This window comes from Carcharodon carcharias, chromosome 12 (assembly GCF_017639515.1).
Source record: "Carcharodon carcharias isolate sCarCar2 chromosome 12, sCarCar2.pri, whole genome shotgun sequence".
In the NCBI taxonomy this organism is placed as follows: domain Eukaryota; kingdom Metazoa; phylum Chordata; class Chondrichthyes; order Lamniformes; family Lamnidae; genus Carcharodon; species Carcharodon carcharias.
In genome coordinates, this window is record NC_054478.1 from 103501089 (window position 1) to 103519343 (window position 18255).

At 43.4% G+C, this 18255-nt stretch overlaps 1 protein-coding gene across 1 annotated transcript in view; it reads right to left on the reverse strand.

Annotated features, from left to right (window-relative positions):
- dnah7 (dynein, axonemal, heavy chain 7) overlaps nucleotides 1-18255 on the reverse strand; it is a 616407-nt gene that overhangs the window by 188466 nt on the left and 409686 nt on the right. Inside the window, exons 46-47 of the mRNA XM_041200170.1 lie at nucleotides 9891-10076; nucleotides 3224-3387 (exon numbers count right to left, since the gene is read on the reverse strand). Of these exons, the coding sequence (XP_041056104.1) occupies nucleotides 3224-3387; nucleotides 9891-10076 (350 nt within the window). The remainder of the gene's footprint in view (nucleotides 1-3223; nucleotides 3388-9890; nucleotides 10077-18255) is intronic.

The window sequence follows — 18255 nt, forward strand, 5'->3', positions numbered from 1 at the left end:
TACCCTAGCCTTGGAATCATATCTTTCTCTAATTTTTCTCCTGTCTCCCCTCATGTCTTCCTAAGTTCAGCTTGTCTATGTAACCCAACTCCTGCTTCACTGATCCTCTTCCACCAAACTGCTGATCACCTAACTGCCCTTCCTGGCCCTCATGTTAGCTGATATTGTTAATGGTTGTGATTCCTTAGGTAGCATCCCCCTTCTCTTCAAATATGCCATCATCACCTCTTCGTTCAAAAAACCTACCCTAACCCCTTCTTACCTGCAAACTATCTCTATCACCATTCCTTTCATCTCCTTCAGTATGTTGTCAATTCACAAATCTTTGTCCAACTTTCTTGCAATTCCATGTTTGAACTCCTTCAGTCAGGTTTTCACCCTTGCCACAGCATTGTAACAACCCTTATCAAAGTTACAAGTGACAGTCAATGTGTCAATAGTAAACTACACCTCTGGCTGGGATATAATGTGGAGGCATTAGCACCGCACAAAGCCCCTTTATGGTCTGGAAGGCAGGGGGCAAACCCGTCTCTGCCAGCCATGGAAGCCACGATGCTATTTTGCACAGCTCAGGCAAATAATTGTCTCAGGTCACGGCTTATGCCTTTCTGAGGCAGGATGTCCCATCTCCAATAACCAATCAGAGAACCAGCAGCTCTTCAGTCCCAGCAGTGCCACCAGGAGAGGTGACCACTGCTGGGACTGCAGCATTCCTCAGACCAAGTGATCAATGGAGACCAGAGAAGGTAAGTGGGGTGGGCTTGTCAGGGCCAGTCAGGCAGGCCCACCAAGGGGGTTGGGTGTGTGGCAACGGAGAGCCTAGAAGTAGCCTTTTTGTTGGGAGGGCTCTCCGTGGGGCACATTGTGCCAATCAGTAAGGGCACCCCTGAGCCAACAAGCAATGTGGCATAACAAAAATAGAAATACCTGGAAAAACTCAGCAGGTCTGGCAGCATCGGCGGAGAAGAGCAAAGTTGACGTTTCGAGTCCTCATGAATCCTTGAGTCATGAGGACTCGAAACGTCAACTTTGCTCTTCTTCGCCGATGCTACCAGACCTGCTGAGTTTTTCCAGGTATTTCTATTTTTGTTTTGGATTTCCAGCATCCGCAGTTTTTTGTTTTTAAGCAATGTGGCAGCCTCAGTGTGTAGCATGGGCAATACCCCTGTGATATATTTTTTCTATTCATTCGTGGGATGTGGGTGTCACTAGCTAGGCTAGCATTTATTGCCCATCCCTAGTTGCCCTTGAGAAGGTGGCGGTGAGCTGCCTTTTTAAACCATCGTAGTCCATGTGGTGTAGGTACACCCACAGTGCTGCCAGGGAGGGAGTTCCAGGGTTTTGTCCCAATGACAGTGAAGTAATGGCAATACATTTCCAAGTCGGGGCGGTGAGTGGCTTGGAGGGGAACTTCCAGGTCGTGGTGTTCTCATCAGTCTGCTGCCCTTATCCTTCTAAATGGTAGCGGCTGTGAGTTTGGAGGGCGCTATCTAGGGAGTCTTGGTGAGTTCCTGCATTGCTGACACTGTGCGTCGGTGGTAGAGGGAGTGAATGTTTGTAGATGGGGTGCCAATCAAGCAGGCTGTTTTGTCCTGGATGGTATCAAGCTCCTTTAGTGTTGTTGGAGCTGCACCCATCCAGGTAAGTGGGGAGTTTTCCTTCATACTCCAGATTCGTGCCTTGCAGATGGTGAAAAGGATTTGGGGCATCAGGATTCCAGCCTCTGATCTGCTCTTGTAGCCATTGTATTTATATGGTTAGTCCAGTTCAGTTTCTGGTCAATGGTAACTCCCAGGATGTTGATAATGGGGGAAATTCAGCAATTGTAATGCCATTGAATGTATAGGGGCAATGGTTAGAATGTCTCTTATTGGAGATAGAAAGAGGCTCTTAGGAAGTCTCCACTAGTAAAAAAGCAGCAAAAGCGGGTGGTGATGGCACACTGCCCCCACCATTCCACCCAATTTTACAGCCCCCCAACTGTCAGCCAGTGCAAATATGGAGGAAACATCAGGTTAATGTGTTTAAAGCAAGGTTAAATTATAATCCTCATACTGCTTGATTTGGTTGGAGAATTACTATTTTTAAATTCTGGAAGCAACCTTCAAGCAAAATGATTAATTGTAAGGCTTCATCAGTACTGTAAGAGACTAAGACCTCATACTTCTATGAAATATACATTTACTTATTGCTATTCCTTAATTTTAAAACTGGACCATGGCTGAACCTATGTCTGCTTGGGACCCTAAAACAAAAGAAGCCACTCTGCAGTTTCAGAAAAACTCACACCACGTTATCTCTGAGAAGCCACGAATGATCACCTGGGGACTGCACAGTTCAGCTTCAAAGAGAACTATACAAAGGCATCTGATAACCCAGGCTTGGTCTGTTAAGACAAAGGGCCCTAAGCATTCCTTTCAACTCATAATGGCTGGGACATTTAGCCCAGCCAAGTTTCAGACTATGGACATCCTTTTGTTGAAAATCTAGTGGAGAGGTGTGCGGGGGTGGTGGGGGGGGGGGGGTCATGTGACATAGGCCTCTGGCTTGTTGAACAAGTAATATTGCCTTGCTGAGCTGAAGAGCTCAGATTGCTCTTTAACATCTGACTAGCAGCCACACAGGAAGGAGCTCTGCCCAGGTTGAACACCTAGCCCCACATGCACTGTTTCTGTTTGAAGTTCTATGCTATCACCTACAAGACTGATTCATCTCTGTGCACCTATCTCATCTTGTGAAATCAACACCACCAGAAAAGTGAATTCTACAACATCGGTTTTCAGCCCACCAACCTCCATGAAGAAATACTTCACTGGACTTTGATTCTGGACTCTGGAACTTACATGAGCCAATATTTATTTTCTCAGTGGTCTCTGTACTGCAAAACCTTCTTTTCTCTATCCCATTCTTTACTGTCTGAGTGCGGAGGTGACTTTATGAACATTGTTCGCACGTCTTGAATGTATGCAATTAAACTAATCCTTTGAGTCCATCCTATCTCAAATTTGCTGTGGGGTTATTAAAAGAAACTTGGATCGCACAAAAACCAAGGGTTGGGGAAATACACCACCGCTTATAAAGAGGGAAAGAAATCAAAACACCTTTCTGTTTATGGACAGGTGGTGAGAGGAGAAATTAATGCTATTTATATTAACCCTCTTCCTGCCCATAACAGTACCACCTGTTTGGTATCATTCATTTGTATCAACCGTTTGCTACTTACGATATGATGATACCATTGTCAATGGAAAAATTGTCAGTAGGTAATCCAGCAATATTCCAAGATCGAATTTTTACAGGATCCCCCAAAGTAGTTGTCAGAGAGAAATCATCAGAACACGGGATGTGCATTGCCTTACACTGTTCCACCCATTTTTGCGTTTGGTGCTACAAAATATCAGATGTCATGATTAAGATGAGTACCAAAGACAAAGTATAGGAAAGCAGTAAGCATGAAGCATGATGGGTGTGCAATGGATAAAGAAAAAATCTGGATGATAAAAAAATCATTGCTTTGATTCAAGGAAATCTGGATGAATTAAAATGTCAAATTTCTTAAATATTTATTTAGGTGTTTATATTAATATTGATGGAGGGGGTGTGGATTGCAGTTCCATGTCCTCACTGTCATATTCCTGATCTCTAGCACAATGCTGTGATGAAACACTAAGTGGAGGCCAGTGACTTTAGAATTTACTTGACTATTTTTGATAAAATTACCACAAAAGAACCTGGAAAATACAAAGTTCAGAAGTCAATGATCATTACAGAGTTATAATAGATGCTAACAAAATATCTTTCACACACATTTACAGAGAAATTCTGACTACTTTGTCACTGTCAGAATAAGTTGGAAAATAAAAGATGTTTTGTTTTCACTTAATCTTTTTGCATTAATATGCCCCCATTTCTGTTATTGGTATCTATTTATCACGTTATTCTATTCAGACGTTTCATCCTCCTGGCCCAAAATAAACCTTTAAGAAATCAACTGATCTTTTCAACCTTCTCTTGAACCTGCCAACTGTTGGCTATGGGTTTCCCTGCCAAGGTAGTAACATCACTACCTACCGATAAAACGAATGTCTGCAACAGACCCTGACTTTTGAATTTCAATGAGGCCTTTGCCTGCCTTGGGCTCTGGTGAGCACCATGATATTATTTAAATTCCCACACAATGCCCCATCAGTCGTGGGGGTTTAAAATTGGGGCCTCAATTTTTACTTTAATTGCTCCAATTACCAGTAGAGATTGGGAGGGTGGGGTGGGTTGGGAGGGGTTCAAGCTGTGGTCCTTTGCATTCAGTTGGCCCTTCATTGGGCACAGGGTGCCCAAACAGGATGGGCCCTGCACCTTCCCCCCAAACCTCTCTACCAAAGCTCAGGCTAAGAGGTAAAGCCTCCCAGGTAAAATACCAGCAGCAGTAGGAGAAGCACTATAATTAGCCACTTGAGGGCTTCAATTGGCCCAAGGACTGGCAGCCCGCCCACCACCCACCCCACTGCTGGTTAAGCATCAGCAAAGGTGGGCAGGTGACAGGCATAGCAGCGCCTGCCATCCCAATCAATTTTACGCAGAACCCATGCCTGACCCCACATGAGTATAAAATTCTGGCCTGTGATTATAATTCAAGGGTGAATATTAATTTTTGCACTGCTAAACTTCAATGTTCCAGGTTATAGGAGGTGTCTCTCGGGAAGAAATCAGCTATTCTAATGACACTAGCATGTTCAGGTCTATAATTGAATGTGAAGAAGAGAGTGATCATAGAACAGAGTGCTTTGTAAACTAAGTGGGAATTTGGTGGAAGTTTGAAGTCAGTGCTAAGGGCAAGGGAGGTGCTGCTTTTTATTATTTTTGTTTTACCTCCAGGAGTTGGTAAATATTTTTTCTTTTATTTCTTAGCTAGAATTGTAACCTAATATTGCTTTACTTTAATAAGTAAGGCAGATGCTTTGCCATGATTACAACATGTGGGAGTTTGTGGAGGGCACTGTGATCTCGGAAATCATATCTGTGCTAAGTGTCTGCAGCTCAAACAACTTAGGATCAGAGGAGTTGAGCTGGAGTCCAAACCCGTGGCAACTGCAGACATCAGGGAGGTGGACAGTTACCTAGATATTTTACTCCAGGAGGCAGTAAAACCCCTTAGATTAAGTAGAGCCATAGAGTTGGTCAATGGTGAGGGACAGAAGAGTATAACTGCGAGTCAGGCAAATATGGGGATCCAGGATGTAGTGACAACCTTGATTCTTCACTTTTACCAACGGGTATAACATACCTGCTATTTATATACATGAGAACATGGACTACGGAGTGGATGGACAAATTGACCATAGCACCATATTGCAAGAAGCCATTTAAGAAAAGGGGTGAAAAAGAATGTGGTAGTGAAAGGACACAGTATAGTCAAGGGGATAGATGGTTCTCTGCAGCCATGATGGGAAGTTCTGAAAATTATGTTACCTGTCTGGTGCCAGGGTTAAAGACATCTCCTCATGGCTTGGACCAAAGTTGGAGCAGGACTTTCTCTCTGCGGGTGGCAAATAGAAGTCAAGACTATTTCTGGGTCTCGAACCCACTCATGGACAGGGGAGTAGTGGAAACAGTCACTCATTGAAATTTTCACTGGAACACCCAAGTAATTGACAAGGAGACAGTTTTTCCATCCAATTAAGGGTGGTGGGTGAAACCTTGAAGTTGGAGGGCCACTAAGAGGCCCTCCAGCTTGAGGGAAGCAGCAGGCTGTAATAGAAGGTAAATACAAGTTGGGCAGTTAAGCACAGAGGCACCATTTCTATAACATTTTAAAATGTTTAATTAGAGAAATGATTCTTGCAGCCAGGCGACCACTGTTGATGTTGGAGGGAACATGACACCTGAACAGGATCTTTATCTGAATGCTCATGGCATTCATTACAAGATGGATAAATTGATAATGCAAATAGAAATAAATGAGTATGATATCATAGCCATTACAGAATGTGGTTGCAAGGTGACTGGGAACTGACTATTCAAGGGATTTGACATTTTAGAAGGACAAGAGGAAAGGAAAAAGGAGTAGGGTAAGCTTTGTTAATGAAGGATGATATCAGATGTGGGGTCAGTTTGGGTGGCGATAAGAAATAGCAACAGAAAGAAGAAGCTGGTCAGAGTGGTTTACAGGCCTACTAATCGTGGCTACACAGTAGGGCAGAGTATATATCAAGAAATAATGGGGGCTTGTGAGAAAGCTCCTGCAATAATCATGGGAGACTTCAATATTCACATCGATTGGACAAATCAAATGAGTTCATAGAGTATATTCAGGCCAGTTTCTTAGAACAATACATTCTGGAACCAACGAGGGTGCAGACTATTTTGGACCCGGTCATGTGTAATGCAACAGGATTAATTAAAAACATCATAGCTTTGTAAGATTCACCAATCAACTTTCTTTAATTTAGGCTCTTCATGTTCGACCATAGCCTCCATGTATTTCAAATTTCTAATGTTTACAATTTTTATTCATTCATTACTAAAATCATGTTAGTGTGATTCAATATCTATGACAAGAAGTGAATGTACTCTTAAGAGTTTTTTTTAGACAAGTCTAAGAAACTAATTGGCTTGAAATTGAAAAATAAACCTTTGTTCCAACTCCCATCAAGACAGATAAGTTTATTTACATGACGGGAAAACAGAGTGTGAACCACAGTATTGGTCTCCCAAACCAACAAGGGCCACTGTTACATGGAGTGGTTTGATTCAGTTCCGATTTGGACTTGATTCAATTTGAAAGTAATCAAGAACAGGGATTACAATTTTTTTCGCAGGCCTACTGCTGTGCATGTTTTAGTGTCTGTAAATGGGTTTCTTGTTCAGAGAACCAGAGATTGGATACAAAGGGGACTCGGCAAGAAAATACAGTTGCATCTCCCTGCCCTCTCCCAAGCTGGCATGAAGTCAGGGCTCAGACTTTCCAGCTTTGTCCCACACATGCATCAGAAAAATATCAGCTGCGATACATACATATTTTCCAGCTTTTTCCAAAAAAAAGAGATACTTGTGCAGCATCTTTTCTTTCACAGTAATGATCCTCCTAGTCTAATTTATTCTACCCAAGATCTCAAAACTAGGGACTTCCTTCAGTCAGGTGACAGCTCAAGTCAGAAAGTCAAGGGTTCAAGTCCCACTGGAGATAACTGGACTGAAATCTAGGCCTACACTCAGTGCCGGCACCAAGGGATTGCTGCAACATTGGAGACTTTGACATGAGACTTTAAACTGAGGCCCCGCTACCCTCTCAGATGTGTGAAAAAGGATCCCGTGGCCACAACTTCAAAGGAGGGCAGGGGGAGTTCTCCCTGCAGAGTCCTGGTCAATATTTATCACTGAATCAACATTACAAAAATGGATTATTTGGTCATTAGCAATTTGCTAAATTGCCAATTTAGACACAGCAAGTTTATGTGTCACATTATATTTAAAGAAAAAAATAAAAGGTAAAATCTTCAGGCTATCTATTACCTAAATCTATATAATCACCAGTGCCATAAAATGCATTATGTACCAGAATTGTGCCATTATATTTGAAGTACACAAGAATGTTGTTAAGTATTTGTTCAGTAGGTCTCACTAAGATTTTTAGAGGCTTGTAAGGCTGAACAGCAGTGTTTATTAGTAATACATAACTATTTACATATATACACAAGGTATAGCCCAAATAAGAAGCTAACTTCATGCTTACTTCTACACAGGTCTCTGCATATTCTCTGACTGACCCTTGTCATGAGGCCCTTTACATCACACTGTGGGTAGTATTGTTCTCTAGTCCCACATTAACCTTTGCTATGCCAAACACCATTATACTACAAAGAGAACAATAATTAGGAGCAGGATAGGCCATTCAGCCCCTTGAGCATGCCCCACCATTCAATAAGATCAAGGCCTCAACTCCATTTTCCTGTATGTTCCCCATGACCCTTGACTCCCTTGTTGATCAAAAATCTAACTCAGCCTTGAATATATTCAACGATCCAGCCTCCACTGCTTTCTTGGGAACAGAATTCCATGGTTAACAACCCTCTGAAAGAGAAAAAAAACTCCTCATTACTGTCTTATTTGGGAGGCCCCTAATTGTTAAAATGTGTCCCTTAGTTCTAGATACTCCACATTGGGAAACATCCTCCCAGCACCCACCCTGTAAAGTCCCCTCAAAATCTTAATTTTTCAATAAAATCACTTCTCAGTCTTCTAAACTCCAATGGGTATAAGCCCAACCTGTTCAACCTTTCCTCATTATTATCCCACAAAAAATATACAAAAGGGTTTTCTCGATATAGCCCACCAAATATCACTCATTCATCACTTTCATCATTTAGAACGTTTCTTGTGGCAATATTGGCTTCCAATATTCAAATAGAGAGTTTCTCAATTATGCCATTAATAGCCAATCACAGGCTTGGATGCATCAGGGGTTGGTATATTTCTCCCTCGTCCCCTCCCTGTCTACCTGAAGGCAGGGAGATGCCAAATTTGGAAAACTTGAATCTATGAGCCAACGAGACTTTATGCAGCTGCCTAAAATTGTCCTGGTGGTATGTTTAGTATACATCAAGTTAGTACTAGATTATTTTTATTTGCAAAAGGAGGATTTTCAGCACATCATATTTGCTTGAGCCCAGGCCTTGCTAGGACTTGGGTCCCGGTATTTTGCATCTTGTGCAACTCCCTTGCCCTGCCCTGCTTAAATTTAAATGAAACCAATTACAAGGGTATGAAGGCCATGTTGTAATCTTCCAAAATTTCCTAGATACTAGAAAGATCCCAACAGACTGGAAAACCACCAATATAACACATCTGTTCAAGAAAGGAGGGAGACAGAAAGCAGGAAACTATAGGCCAGTTAGCATTATGTCTGCCATTGGAAAGATGCAAGAATCCATTATTAAAAAGGTAGTAGCAAGACATGTAGAAAATCATAATAAAATCAGGCAAAGTCAACATGATTTTGTGAAAGGGATATCGTGTTTGCCAAATGTATTAGAGTTCTTTGATGATGTAACAAGTAGTGTGGATAAAGAGAGACCGGTAGATGTGACGCATTTGGATTTACAAAAGACATTCGATAAGGTGCCACATAAAAGATTACTACACAAGATAAGAGATTATGGCATTGGGGGTGATATATTAGCATGGGTACAGGGTTGTCTAACTAACAGAAAACAGAGATGGGATAAATAGGTTATTTTCAGGATGGCAAATTGCAATTAGTGGAGTGCCACAGGGATGATTTTTGGGGCCTCAACTATTTACAATATATATTTACAATGAAGGATCTGACTATATAGCAGCAAAATTTGTTCACAATATGAAGATAAGTATAGGTAGGCAAGTTGTGCAAAAGATACAAAGGCTTGGATGTTCCAAATAAAGGCTGTGTCAAAACATCTGAGATAAAGCTTCCTAAGTAATTTGAAGCAGTAAAGAAACAGAAAATATCAGAGCAAAATATTTAGAAATCACTTTAAATGCTATTATGAATATTACTGTGAAGTATTTCAACTTCACTCTATGAACAGTACCCACCTGCAGTTAGGAATGCATATTTTATAGATAACTGAGTCCTGCGGTGGACTAAACACTGGGAAATTGCATGGTCATCTAAATTACATAATTTAAACCATCCAGCAAACATCGTTCATGGACTTCCCTAAATAGTGAATATTCTAAGCTAAGATGGATATTAAAATCAAAATTTGCATTAAGAATAAATATTGCCACTACTATATCAATTCTACCCAAAATAATGTTATATTAGAAAAAAGCTGATATTAAAAAGTACATAGAAAGATTGGTGAAAAATTCTACTTATCCAATCCACTTTCTTGGCTTCATTTTTAGGTTACCTGTCTATAGGTTGATGTGAAGGCCCCAAGATATGCCACAATTCCAGAAGAAATCAGGATGTCACCTGTCAGGTTAGTGCATTGTACTCCTAAATTTATTGCAGTATCATTCCAGCGAGTCTTCTCACCACCAAGCCCACCTATGAGCTGTTCTGCTCGATCCAGCTTTTTACTGCACAAGTCAACCTAGAAGATAAGGAACCTTCACTGTCACAATCCCATAAAATGTTGAGAACTTGGTTTATTTTCTGATCCATTAAAAAGGTCAGATGTGGGATTATGAATACAAATGTTTGTTTTTATAAAAGATTAAGTACTTAAGGGGATTTAAATGTGTTGACTGGGATTTTATCAATTAATGTTTTTTAATGTAGTGAAGTCTGTAATAGGTAGGTGGAACTTTGTTTTATTCCATTTCTGCATGGCTTCAGCACGGATACTGGGTGAGTTGGCATGGAGAATGTAAGGGCAAAGAGCAGTGGGTGATGGGTGACTGGTTGGCATAAGTTGGCACTAAGTTGGAAAAGGGAGTTTATGAGGCCATGGGATGAATGGGGAATCATAGATTGCTATGGAGGAGATGAGGCCATGGAAGGTGGGTGGAGGTGCATGAGTTGGCATGGAGAGTATGAGGAGCCATGGGAGTGGGTGGGGTCATGGGTTAGCACAAGTTGGCATGGATGGGGCATGGGGTGTGGGTGGGGGGGAGAGGTGAGTGTGGGGGTTGAGGGCTAGAGAGCCTATTTTTCAAACACACAACTGGGATGAAGTCCCAGAGCACTGAGGTGGGCCTTTTAACCAGCCCACTTCGGCACTTAGTTGTCTCTGTGGCTGCCCCCACCGCAACACACACATACACAAACACCCCACCCAGAATGAAGATCCCATTAATCGGGGCACTTTTTCCTGAAGTAGGTGCAGGGAAATGTCATGATTCTGTTCACCCACTTCAGAAGAAAATGCCCTTGCTGCAGTGTCCACCAAATCATAAACCTAGTGCACAGGTACTAAAAATGATTTAAAAGGCTAATGGAATGCTGGTCTTCATCTCAAGGCGGCTAAATATAACAGAGTGGAAGTTAGTGTATAATTGTATTAAGTACGGATTTGACCCCATCTAGTACTGTGTTCTGTTCTGGACACACCTCAGAAAGGTTGTATTGCCTTGGAAGGGCACGATGCAGATTTTGCCAAAAAGATACCTAGTTAAAAAGGGTTAAATTATGGGGACAAGTTGCATAGACTAGTCTTGTATTAATCAATAACAACTTATACAGGTATTTGTACAGCACAACTGAGAGAATAAAACATCCAAAGGTGCTTCACAGGAACATTATAAAACTAAATATAAGGTTAGGTCAGATGACATAAGAGTTTTATAAAGAAGTAGGTTTTAAGGATGTCTTAAAGCAGGAAAGTGAGGGGGAGAAGTGTATGGAGGGTATTCCAGAACTTGTGACCTAGGCAACTGAAGGCATGGCCACCAACGGTGGAGCAATTAAAATCAGGGATACTCAAGAGGATTAGATGAATGCAAATATCTCGCCCAGTTCTTAGGGTGAAGGAGATTACAGAGATATGTAGGGTTTTGAAAACCAGGATGAGAATGTTAAAAATCAAAATGTTGTTTGACTGGTTGCCACTGTAGTTCAGTGAACAGAGATGATAGGGGAACGGAACTTGCTGCCAGTAAGGACACAGGCAGGAGAGTTTTGGATGACCTCAAGATTATAAACAATAGAATGTGGGCGACCAATCAGGAGTGCTTGGGAATAGTCAACTCTAGAAGTAACAAAGTCATGAATGAGAGTTTCATCAACATACGAGCTTAGGCAGGGGCGTAGTTGCAAAAATGTAAAGAAGCGGTCTCAGTGATGGTGTGGATATGTGGCCGGAAGCTTACTCAAGGTCAACTATGACACCAAGATTGCGAGTATTCTGGTTTAGTCTCAGGGAGAGGGATGGAGCCGGTTGCTAAGAAATAGAGTTTGAAGCAGGAGCCAAAGACAATAGTTTCAGTTTTCCCAATATGCAATTAGAACAAATTTCCGCTATCCAGTCTGGATATTGGATAAGCAGTCTGGTAATTTAAAAACAGTGGAGATTATGAGAGAGGTGTGGGGATGTAGGGCTGGCAGTCATCAGTGAACATATGAAAACTAATGCTGTGCTTTTGAATGGTGTCTTTGAGGGGCAAAGGATAAATTATTGGGGTACACCAGAGGTAACAGTTCAGGAGCGGGAAGAGACACCATTGCAAATAACACACTAGCTATCACTGGATAGATAAGAACACAACTAGGTGAGAGCAATCCCACCAAGTTGGCTAATGGACTACTATCATTTATCATAAGAGGAATTGAACATAAAAGTAAGGATGTTATGCTTCTGTTATACAGGGCATTGGTGAGATCACATCTCGAATACTGTGTGCAGTTTTGGTCTCTTTATTTAAGAAAGTATGCAAATGAGTTGGAGGCAGTTCAGAGGAGTTTTACTAGACTGATATCTGAAAGGGGCAGATTGTCTTATGAGGAAAGGTTAGACAAACTTAGCTTGATTCCACTGGAGTTTAGAAGAGTGAATGGTGACTTGATTGAAGTATATAAGATTCTGAACAGTCTCAACAAGGTGAACATGGAAAGGATGTTTCCTCTTGTGGGTGAGTCCAGAACTAGGGGGCACTGTTTGAAAATTAGGGGCCCCCCTTTTAGGACAGAAGTGAGGTGTAATTTTTTCTCTTAGAGGGTTGTGCGACTGGAATCTACCTCAGAAGGCAGTGGAGGGCGGGGTCATTGAATATTTTTAAGGCAGAGGTAGACAGATTCTTGTCAGGCAAGGGAATCAAAGATTATTGGGGATAGATGGGAATGTGAAATTCGAAACACAAACAGGTCAGCCACGATCTTATTGAATGGCAGAGCAGGCTAGAGAAGCAGAACGGCCTACGTCTGCTCCTATTTTGTATGTTCACATGAATGACAGTGGACAGGCATTGGAGGAGGATGGTGTATCAGCTCTGTCAAACATTGCAGACGGGTCAAGAGGACAAGGGATGATAGTTTACCTTTGCCAAAGTCACAAAGGATGTCAACTGTGATTTTGAGAGGAGCCATTTTGCTACCATGGCATGGAGGGGAAATCTAATCAGAGGGATGCAAACATGGAGTTCCAGGAAAGATGAGCACAGATTTTGGAGGTGATAACCCATTCGAGGACTATAGAGAGGAAAGGGAAGTTGGAGGTGGAGTGTTAGTTTCCTTTCATTGCTACTTCTTCTGGCACTTGGAGGGTTGCATCGTATTGGGTACTTTGCTTGATTTGAGCACGGCGCTTGTCTGTCAGGTTCAATGTCTCTGCTGGGCTGATGACTTCCAGATCATGTCGAGCTGCTGCTTCATGTTGAATCTAAATGATTTCACATTCTATTGTAGCATCCTCAACTTTCCTCATGGGGATCACTGCTTTCAACAGCAGTTTCCCTTGCTTGTATGTCACGTCCACATGATATCTCTGTAAACAAAGTAACGTTCTTTGCAGGCACTTTGGAGCAAATTGTAGTGGTTTGAGGAAAAATGCTTTGAGGTGGCTTGAAGTGATTGGACTCTACTATTACTTTGTCTCTCCCAAGCAGGTATTGATGAAAATGCTCACAAGCAAAAACAATAGCCAAGCACTCTTTCTCAATCTGAACATAATGCCATTCCATTTGCATTAGTGTCCAGGATGCAAATGTGACTGGTTGTCCTTGCTGCATTAGGGTTGCTCCAAGACCTGTCGTGCTGGTCTCACACTGCAAGGTGACTTCCTCATTGACATCAGAGTACGTCAGCATTGGTGTTGTCACCACTAGTTGTTTGATTTTAGTGAACACTGCTTCTTGTTCTGTGCCTCAATACCGCTGCACCTCTTTGGCAATGAGCTTGCGTAATAGTTTATGCTTCAATGACAACTGGGCAAAAATTTTGCTAAATAGTTCACAAATCCAACAAATCATTGCACTGCTTCCACATCTGTTGGTCACTGCATCATTGCTGCAGCTCACCTTGTCAGGATCTGGGCGAAGACCTTTTGCTGTCAGTACATGACCTATGTACTTGACTTCAGGCATCTTCAGTTGTAATTTTTTCTTGTTCAGCTTCAGGTTCGTCTGGAGTGCTCTCTCTGGTAGTCACAGTAAATTCTGATCATGGTCAGCTATGGCTTCTTCCATTGTGTCTCCACATCCATGGACTAGTAGATCATCCACCATTGATCCCACTCCAGGAAGATCACTGATTATCTCATGCTGTCTGCGTTGATACTCTTGTCAAATGTCAAATGGCATGCACAACTATCTGTATTTCCTGAACGGTATCCAGAATGTAGTTAGAAAGCTGCTGTTTTCATCCAGCTTCACTTGCCAGTAACCATGCTTCGCATCTAGGGTGGTAAAGATCTTTGCCTTAGCAAGTTGCAGCAAAATTCCTTTGATGGTTGGCATGGAATAGTGAGACCTCTTCAGCACTTTATTTAGGTCCTTTGGCTCTAAGCACATTCACAGCTTTCCAAATTGTTTCACTGCTAACATGCTGCTAATCTAGTCTGCAGGAGTTGTCACTTTCTTGATTACTCCCCTCTTTTCCAGCTCTTCTTGCTTGACTTGAGGGCAGCTGGGACTCTTTTAGGCAGATGCTGAATTGGTCTTACACTCTCCACTACTACTGGATGATATTCTCCTGGTAGACATCCCAAACCTATAATCACATCTTTGTACTTCTTCAGGATCTGTTCTGCCATCAACGGTATTGTGTGCTGAAAGGCGTTATAAATCTCTACTGGCACATTTAGGATTACCAGCTCAAGCTTTAGACTTGCTCCAGCTGAGATGAGTAGCTGTTGCATCCCATCTATGATCTGGAACTCTAGATCTTCCTTCTTGCCATTGCATTGGGCTTACAGACTAATTTATCCTCTTGGTATGAGTATCATGCCATCTTATAGCCTCAACCTTACTTTCAAGGGCTTCATTTTTGGATTGCCATGTTCAGTAACTTCACACAGATATGTTGCATGACACACCAGTGTTTATCTGACACTTCTTGTTCGCTTGATACTCTCCTTCTGCGGTCATTATTGTAACAGTCACAAGCCATTTATCACTTATAGACTTGATGGAACCAACCTGTTGTATCATGTATAGTGCTTCATCAGGCACTTCTGCTCATATCTCTCCAATGGCCATCTGTATAGGCTTGTTTTGCTTCTTTCTAGCCAAACACTTGTGTGTGATATGATTCAGCTTCTTACTGTTAAAACACAGTTTAACCTAGGCTGGACAACACTTCTATTCCCTTTGTATGATGTCTTCCTTGTATTTGCATCCTGACCTTTGTCCGCGATTGTTCTGACTTTCGGCCTGGAATGTCTCTCAGTATAATGTACCTCCTGGTCTGTTGTGCCACAAATGTGCTCTAACTGACCTTTTACAACCTCGCATTTTTACACATGTCTATTGCTTTATTGAATGTAAGTTTCTCCTTTATCAGTAGACTTGCTCTCACTGATGGGTCTTGTATGTCTAAGACAATTCTATCTTTAAGTTGTCCAAATTCACATGATTCTGCAAGCTGTGTTACTGCAGTCACATACTGATCAATGGGTTCATTTTCACCTTGAGCTGTAGTGTTGAACATATAGCGTTCATAAGTTACATTCACTCGGGGTTCAAAGCCTGCATCCAAGGCTTTCAAAATCTCTGTCCTCTGCTTCCTTTGTTTGTTGAATAGATTTAGGGTGCAATACAATTTGCAGCAGTCCCTCTCCAGCAGTGTTAAGTGTGGCTACTCCTATTGGCTCTGGCTTGTTAATTAAATCTATTGCAAGCTCGTGGTTTTGCCATTGCAAGTGGAAAAACTACCAGTTCTGCTACATATCAGCTTTCATTTCTACCAGAGCAGGGAGGGGAAAGCTTACAGCCATGTTAACTCACCCAGTATTTTATTTGCAGCCTTCAGTTTGTGTTTCCTTGTCCCTTTTAAGCAGCCTTTAGCAGACTTAAACATTTTTGTGTGCCCTTCTGAGCTGTGGCTTCTCTGCAAAATTTCCAGGGTTTCAAAACTCTATTTTAGCTCCACTTCTGACACCATATTTTGTGCTTAATGACTGCAATGCTTTCTCAGTGTAAGTCTTTCTTGAACTGCTTGTAAAATAGCAGCTTACAGAGAGCATCCCCCATGGCAGGAGTCACATGACTAAAGCAAGCCAGATAGGACATGTAGTACTGTTGCATTTCAAAACCCAAACATCCCCCTTTTCTTAAAGAACAAAAGACTCAAACAGCCATCACTTCTGGCCTGGGATCCAGCTACAATCCTGGGCCTCGGGTGTATGTCCTCCCAGCAGCAGCCACCACCTCCCCAGTGGCACTGCTGTTCAATAGACCTGCAAGCCTTTGACTCACCAGCAACTCTCGGTAGGCAGCACTTCCACACCCAGGATTAATGATCCCAGGGGAAGGCCCACTGCTGGCCTACCAAGTGCCTGAATAGCACAAAATGGCGCAGGCCTTCCCTAAAGAAGGCAATGCAGGGCTCTCGCCAACTCTCCAGCCAGTGGCCAAGACACCCATTGCCTCCACAAGATTCTGTCCGCTCATGTTAACATTTAAGAAAAAGTTAGATAGTTGAAGGAAAGGAGAGGAATCTGACATAGGAACAGGGCTGGCATGTGGAATTAGGAATACTGCTTGTGTGAAGGTTAAACAACAACATGGCTCAGTTGGGCCAAACAACACAATTCCATGTTGTAATTTCAAAGTAATTCTAATGTAAGACTTTCACATTTGAGACTCCAGGGCCAACATTTTCCATTTGGCGGGTGGGCAGAGCTGGAACAGACGCAGGCAGGTGCGGGCCCGACCAGCACCCGCAATTGGGGCTGTGCCGCCAATTTTGCGTGGGCGGGCCAATTAGGCATGCTCAGCGCATTTCTGACTCCCGTGGATAGCGGAAGTGTGTGGGCTGCAGCAGGCGAGCACAGACCTCTGGGTCCAATGGCAACCTAGCAGTCTGTTTAAAAGAGGGCCTGGCATAGGCTGCTCACAATGACCACCTGGAGATCCAACCGCAGGGGGTCTGCTCAGCAGGGCACTCTGGAGGGAAGGGCAGAGGAGCAGGGCAGGCTGCAGGGTTTGCCACAGGAGCAGGGCAGGCTGCAGGGTCTGTCACAGGAGCAGGGCAGGCTGCAGGGTAGGCCAGTGGGGATCAATGTGCTCCTCATTTTTCTGATGGTTCCTTTGCTGCCCTCCTCGAGGAGGTGGCAGCACGGCAGGAGGTGGTTGTCCCCCAGGATGGGAGAAGGAAGACCCCCCACATGACCAAACATGCACGGGAGGAGGTGGCCGAGGTGGTGAGCTCCCACGACATGGTGTGGCGCACCTGGATCCAGTGCCATAAGCGCTTCAATGATTTGTTGTGCTCTAGGAGGGTGAGTACCAGATTAGCGTTGGGCATTTAACCTAACAGGTAGCCTTAACCTTTGAGGGCCCAACTCCCCAAGTCTCCCCAAGTCTTACTGTCGTGATTGCATTGAATCATGTTGGGCATTTCTCGTATGCTGGGTGGGCAAGCAGATAGTACCCATGCCTGAGTGGTTCATGAGGAGATGAGTTCTCCCCCGCACCATGCTTTGCTTAGTCATACATGACTAGTCTGGGGGATGATGGAGGACCTGCAGGAGATGCAGCTAGGCACATACTCAGAACTCCAACACATGTCTTATTCATAGTGATGAGATTGTGGAAGGAGAGTCTGAAGGTGTCGTGGCCAAGGGCCATCTGCTGCCCTCGACGTCACAATTAGTTGCGCCTCCTTGCTATGGGAGCTAAGACCGTGTGTTTCCTAAAGTGATGGACGCAAAATGTGTCCAAGGTAGCTGTTGCGGGGTCGGGCGGAGATGGGAGGGGGTGGGGTTGGCAGCAGGCTTACTACCTTTGTGTGGCTGATCAGCAGTAGCATGGGGAGGAGGCACTGGAGGCCTGATATGGGCCACTGTGGTTGGGGTGCGGCATGTGCATGCAGAGTCTATTTGCGATTAGTCGCAATGAATGGTCTTCTCTGTTTTTCAGGAGAAAAATGCTCCTCTCACAGCGCTCCGGATGAGGGCAACAGCTGCTCCACCCCTCTCCTAGTGACCGCTTCATCGGCTGAGGCTGCAACGACTGGGGAGATTCCAGCTGTGGAACTGGCAGATCCCTCCCAGGAGGGGCCAGCACAGGCTCCACGGGCCAGAGGACGACTACCAAGGTCGTCGAGGCCAACAGGATGGCAGAGTCAGCAGGCTGTCTCAGAAGCTACACTGAGTGATGGGGCGGCACCAAGACATA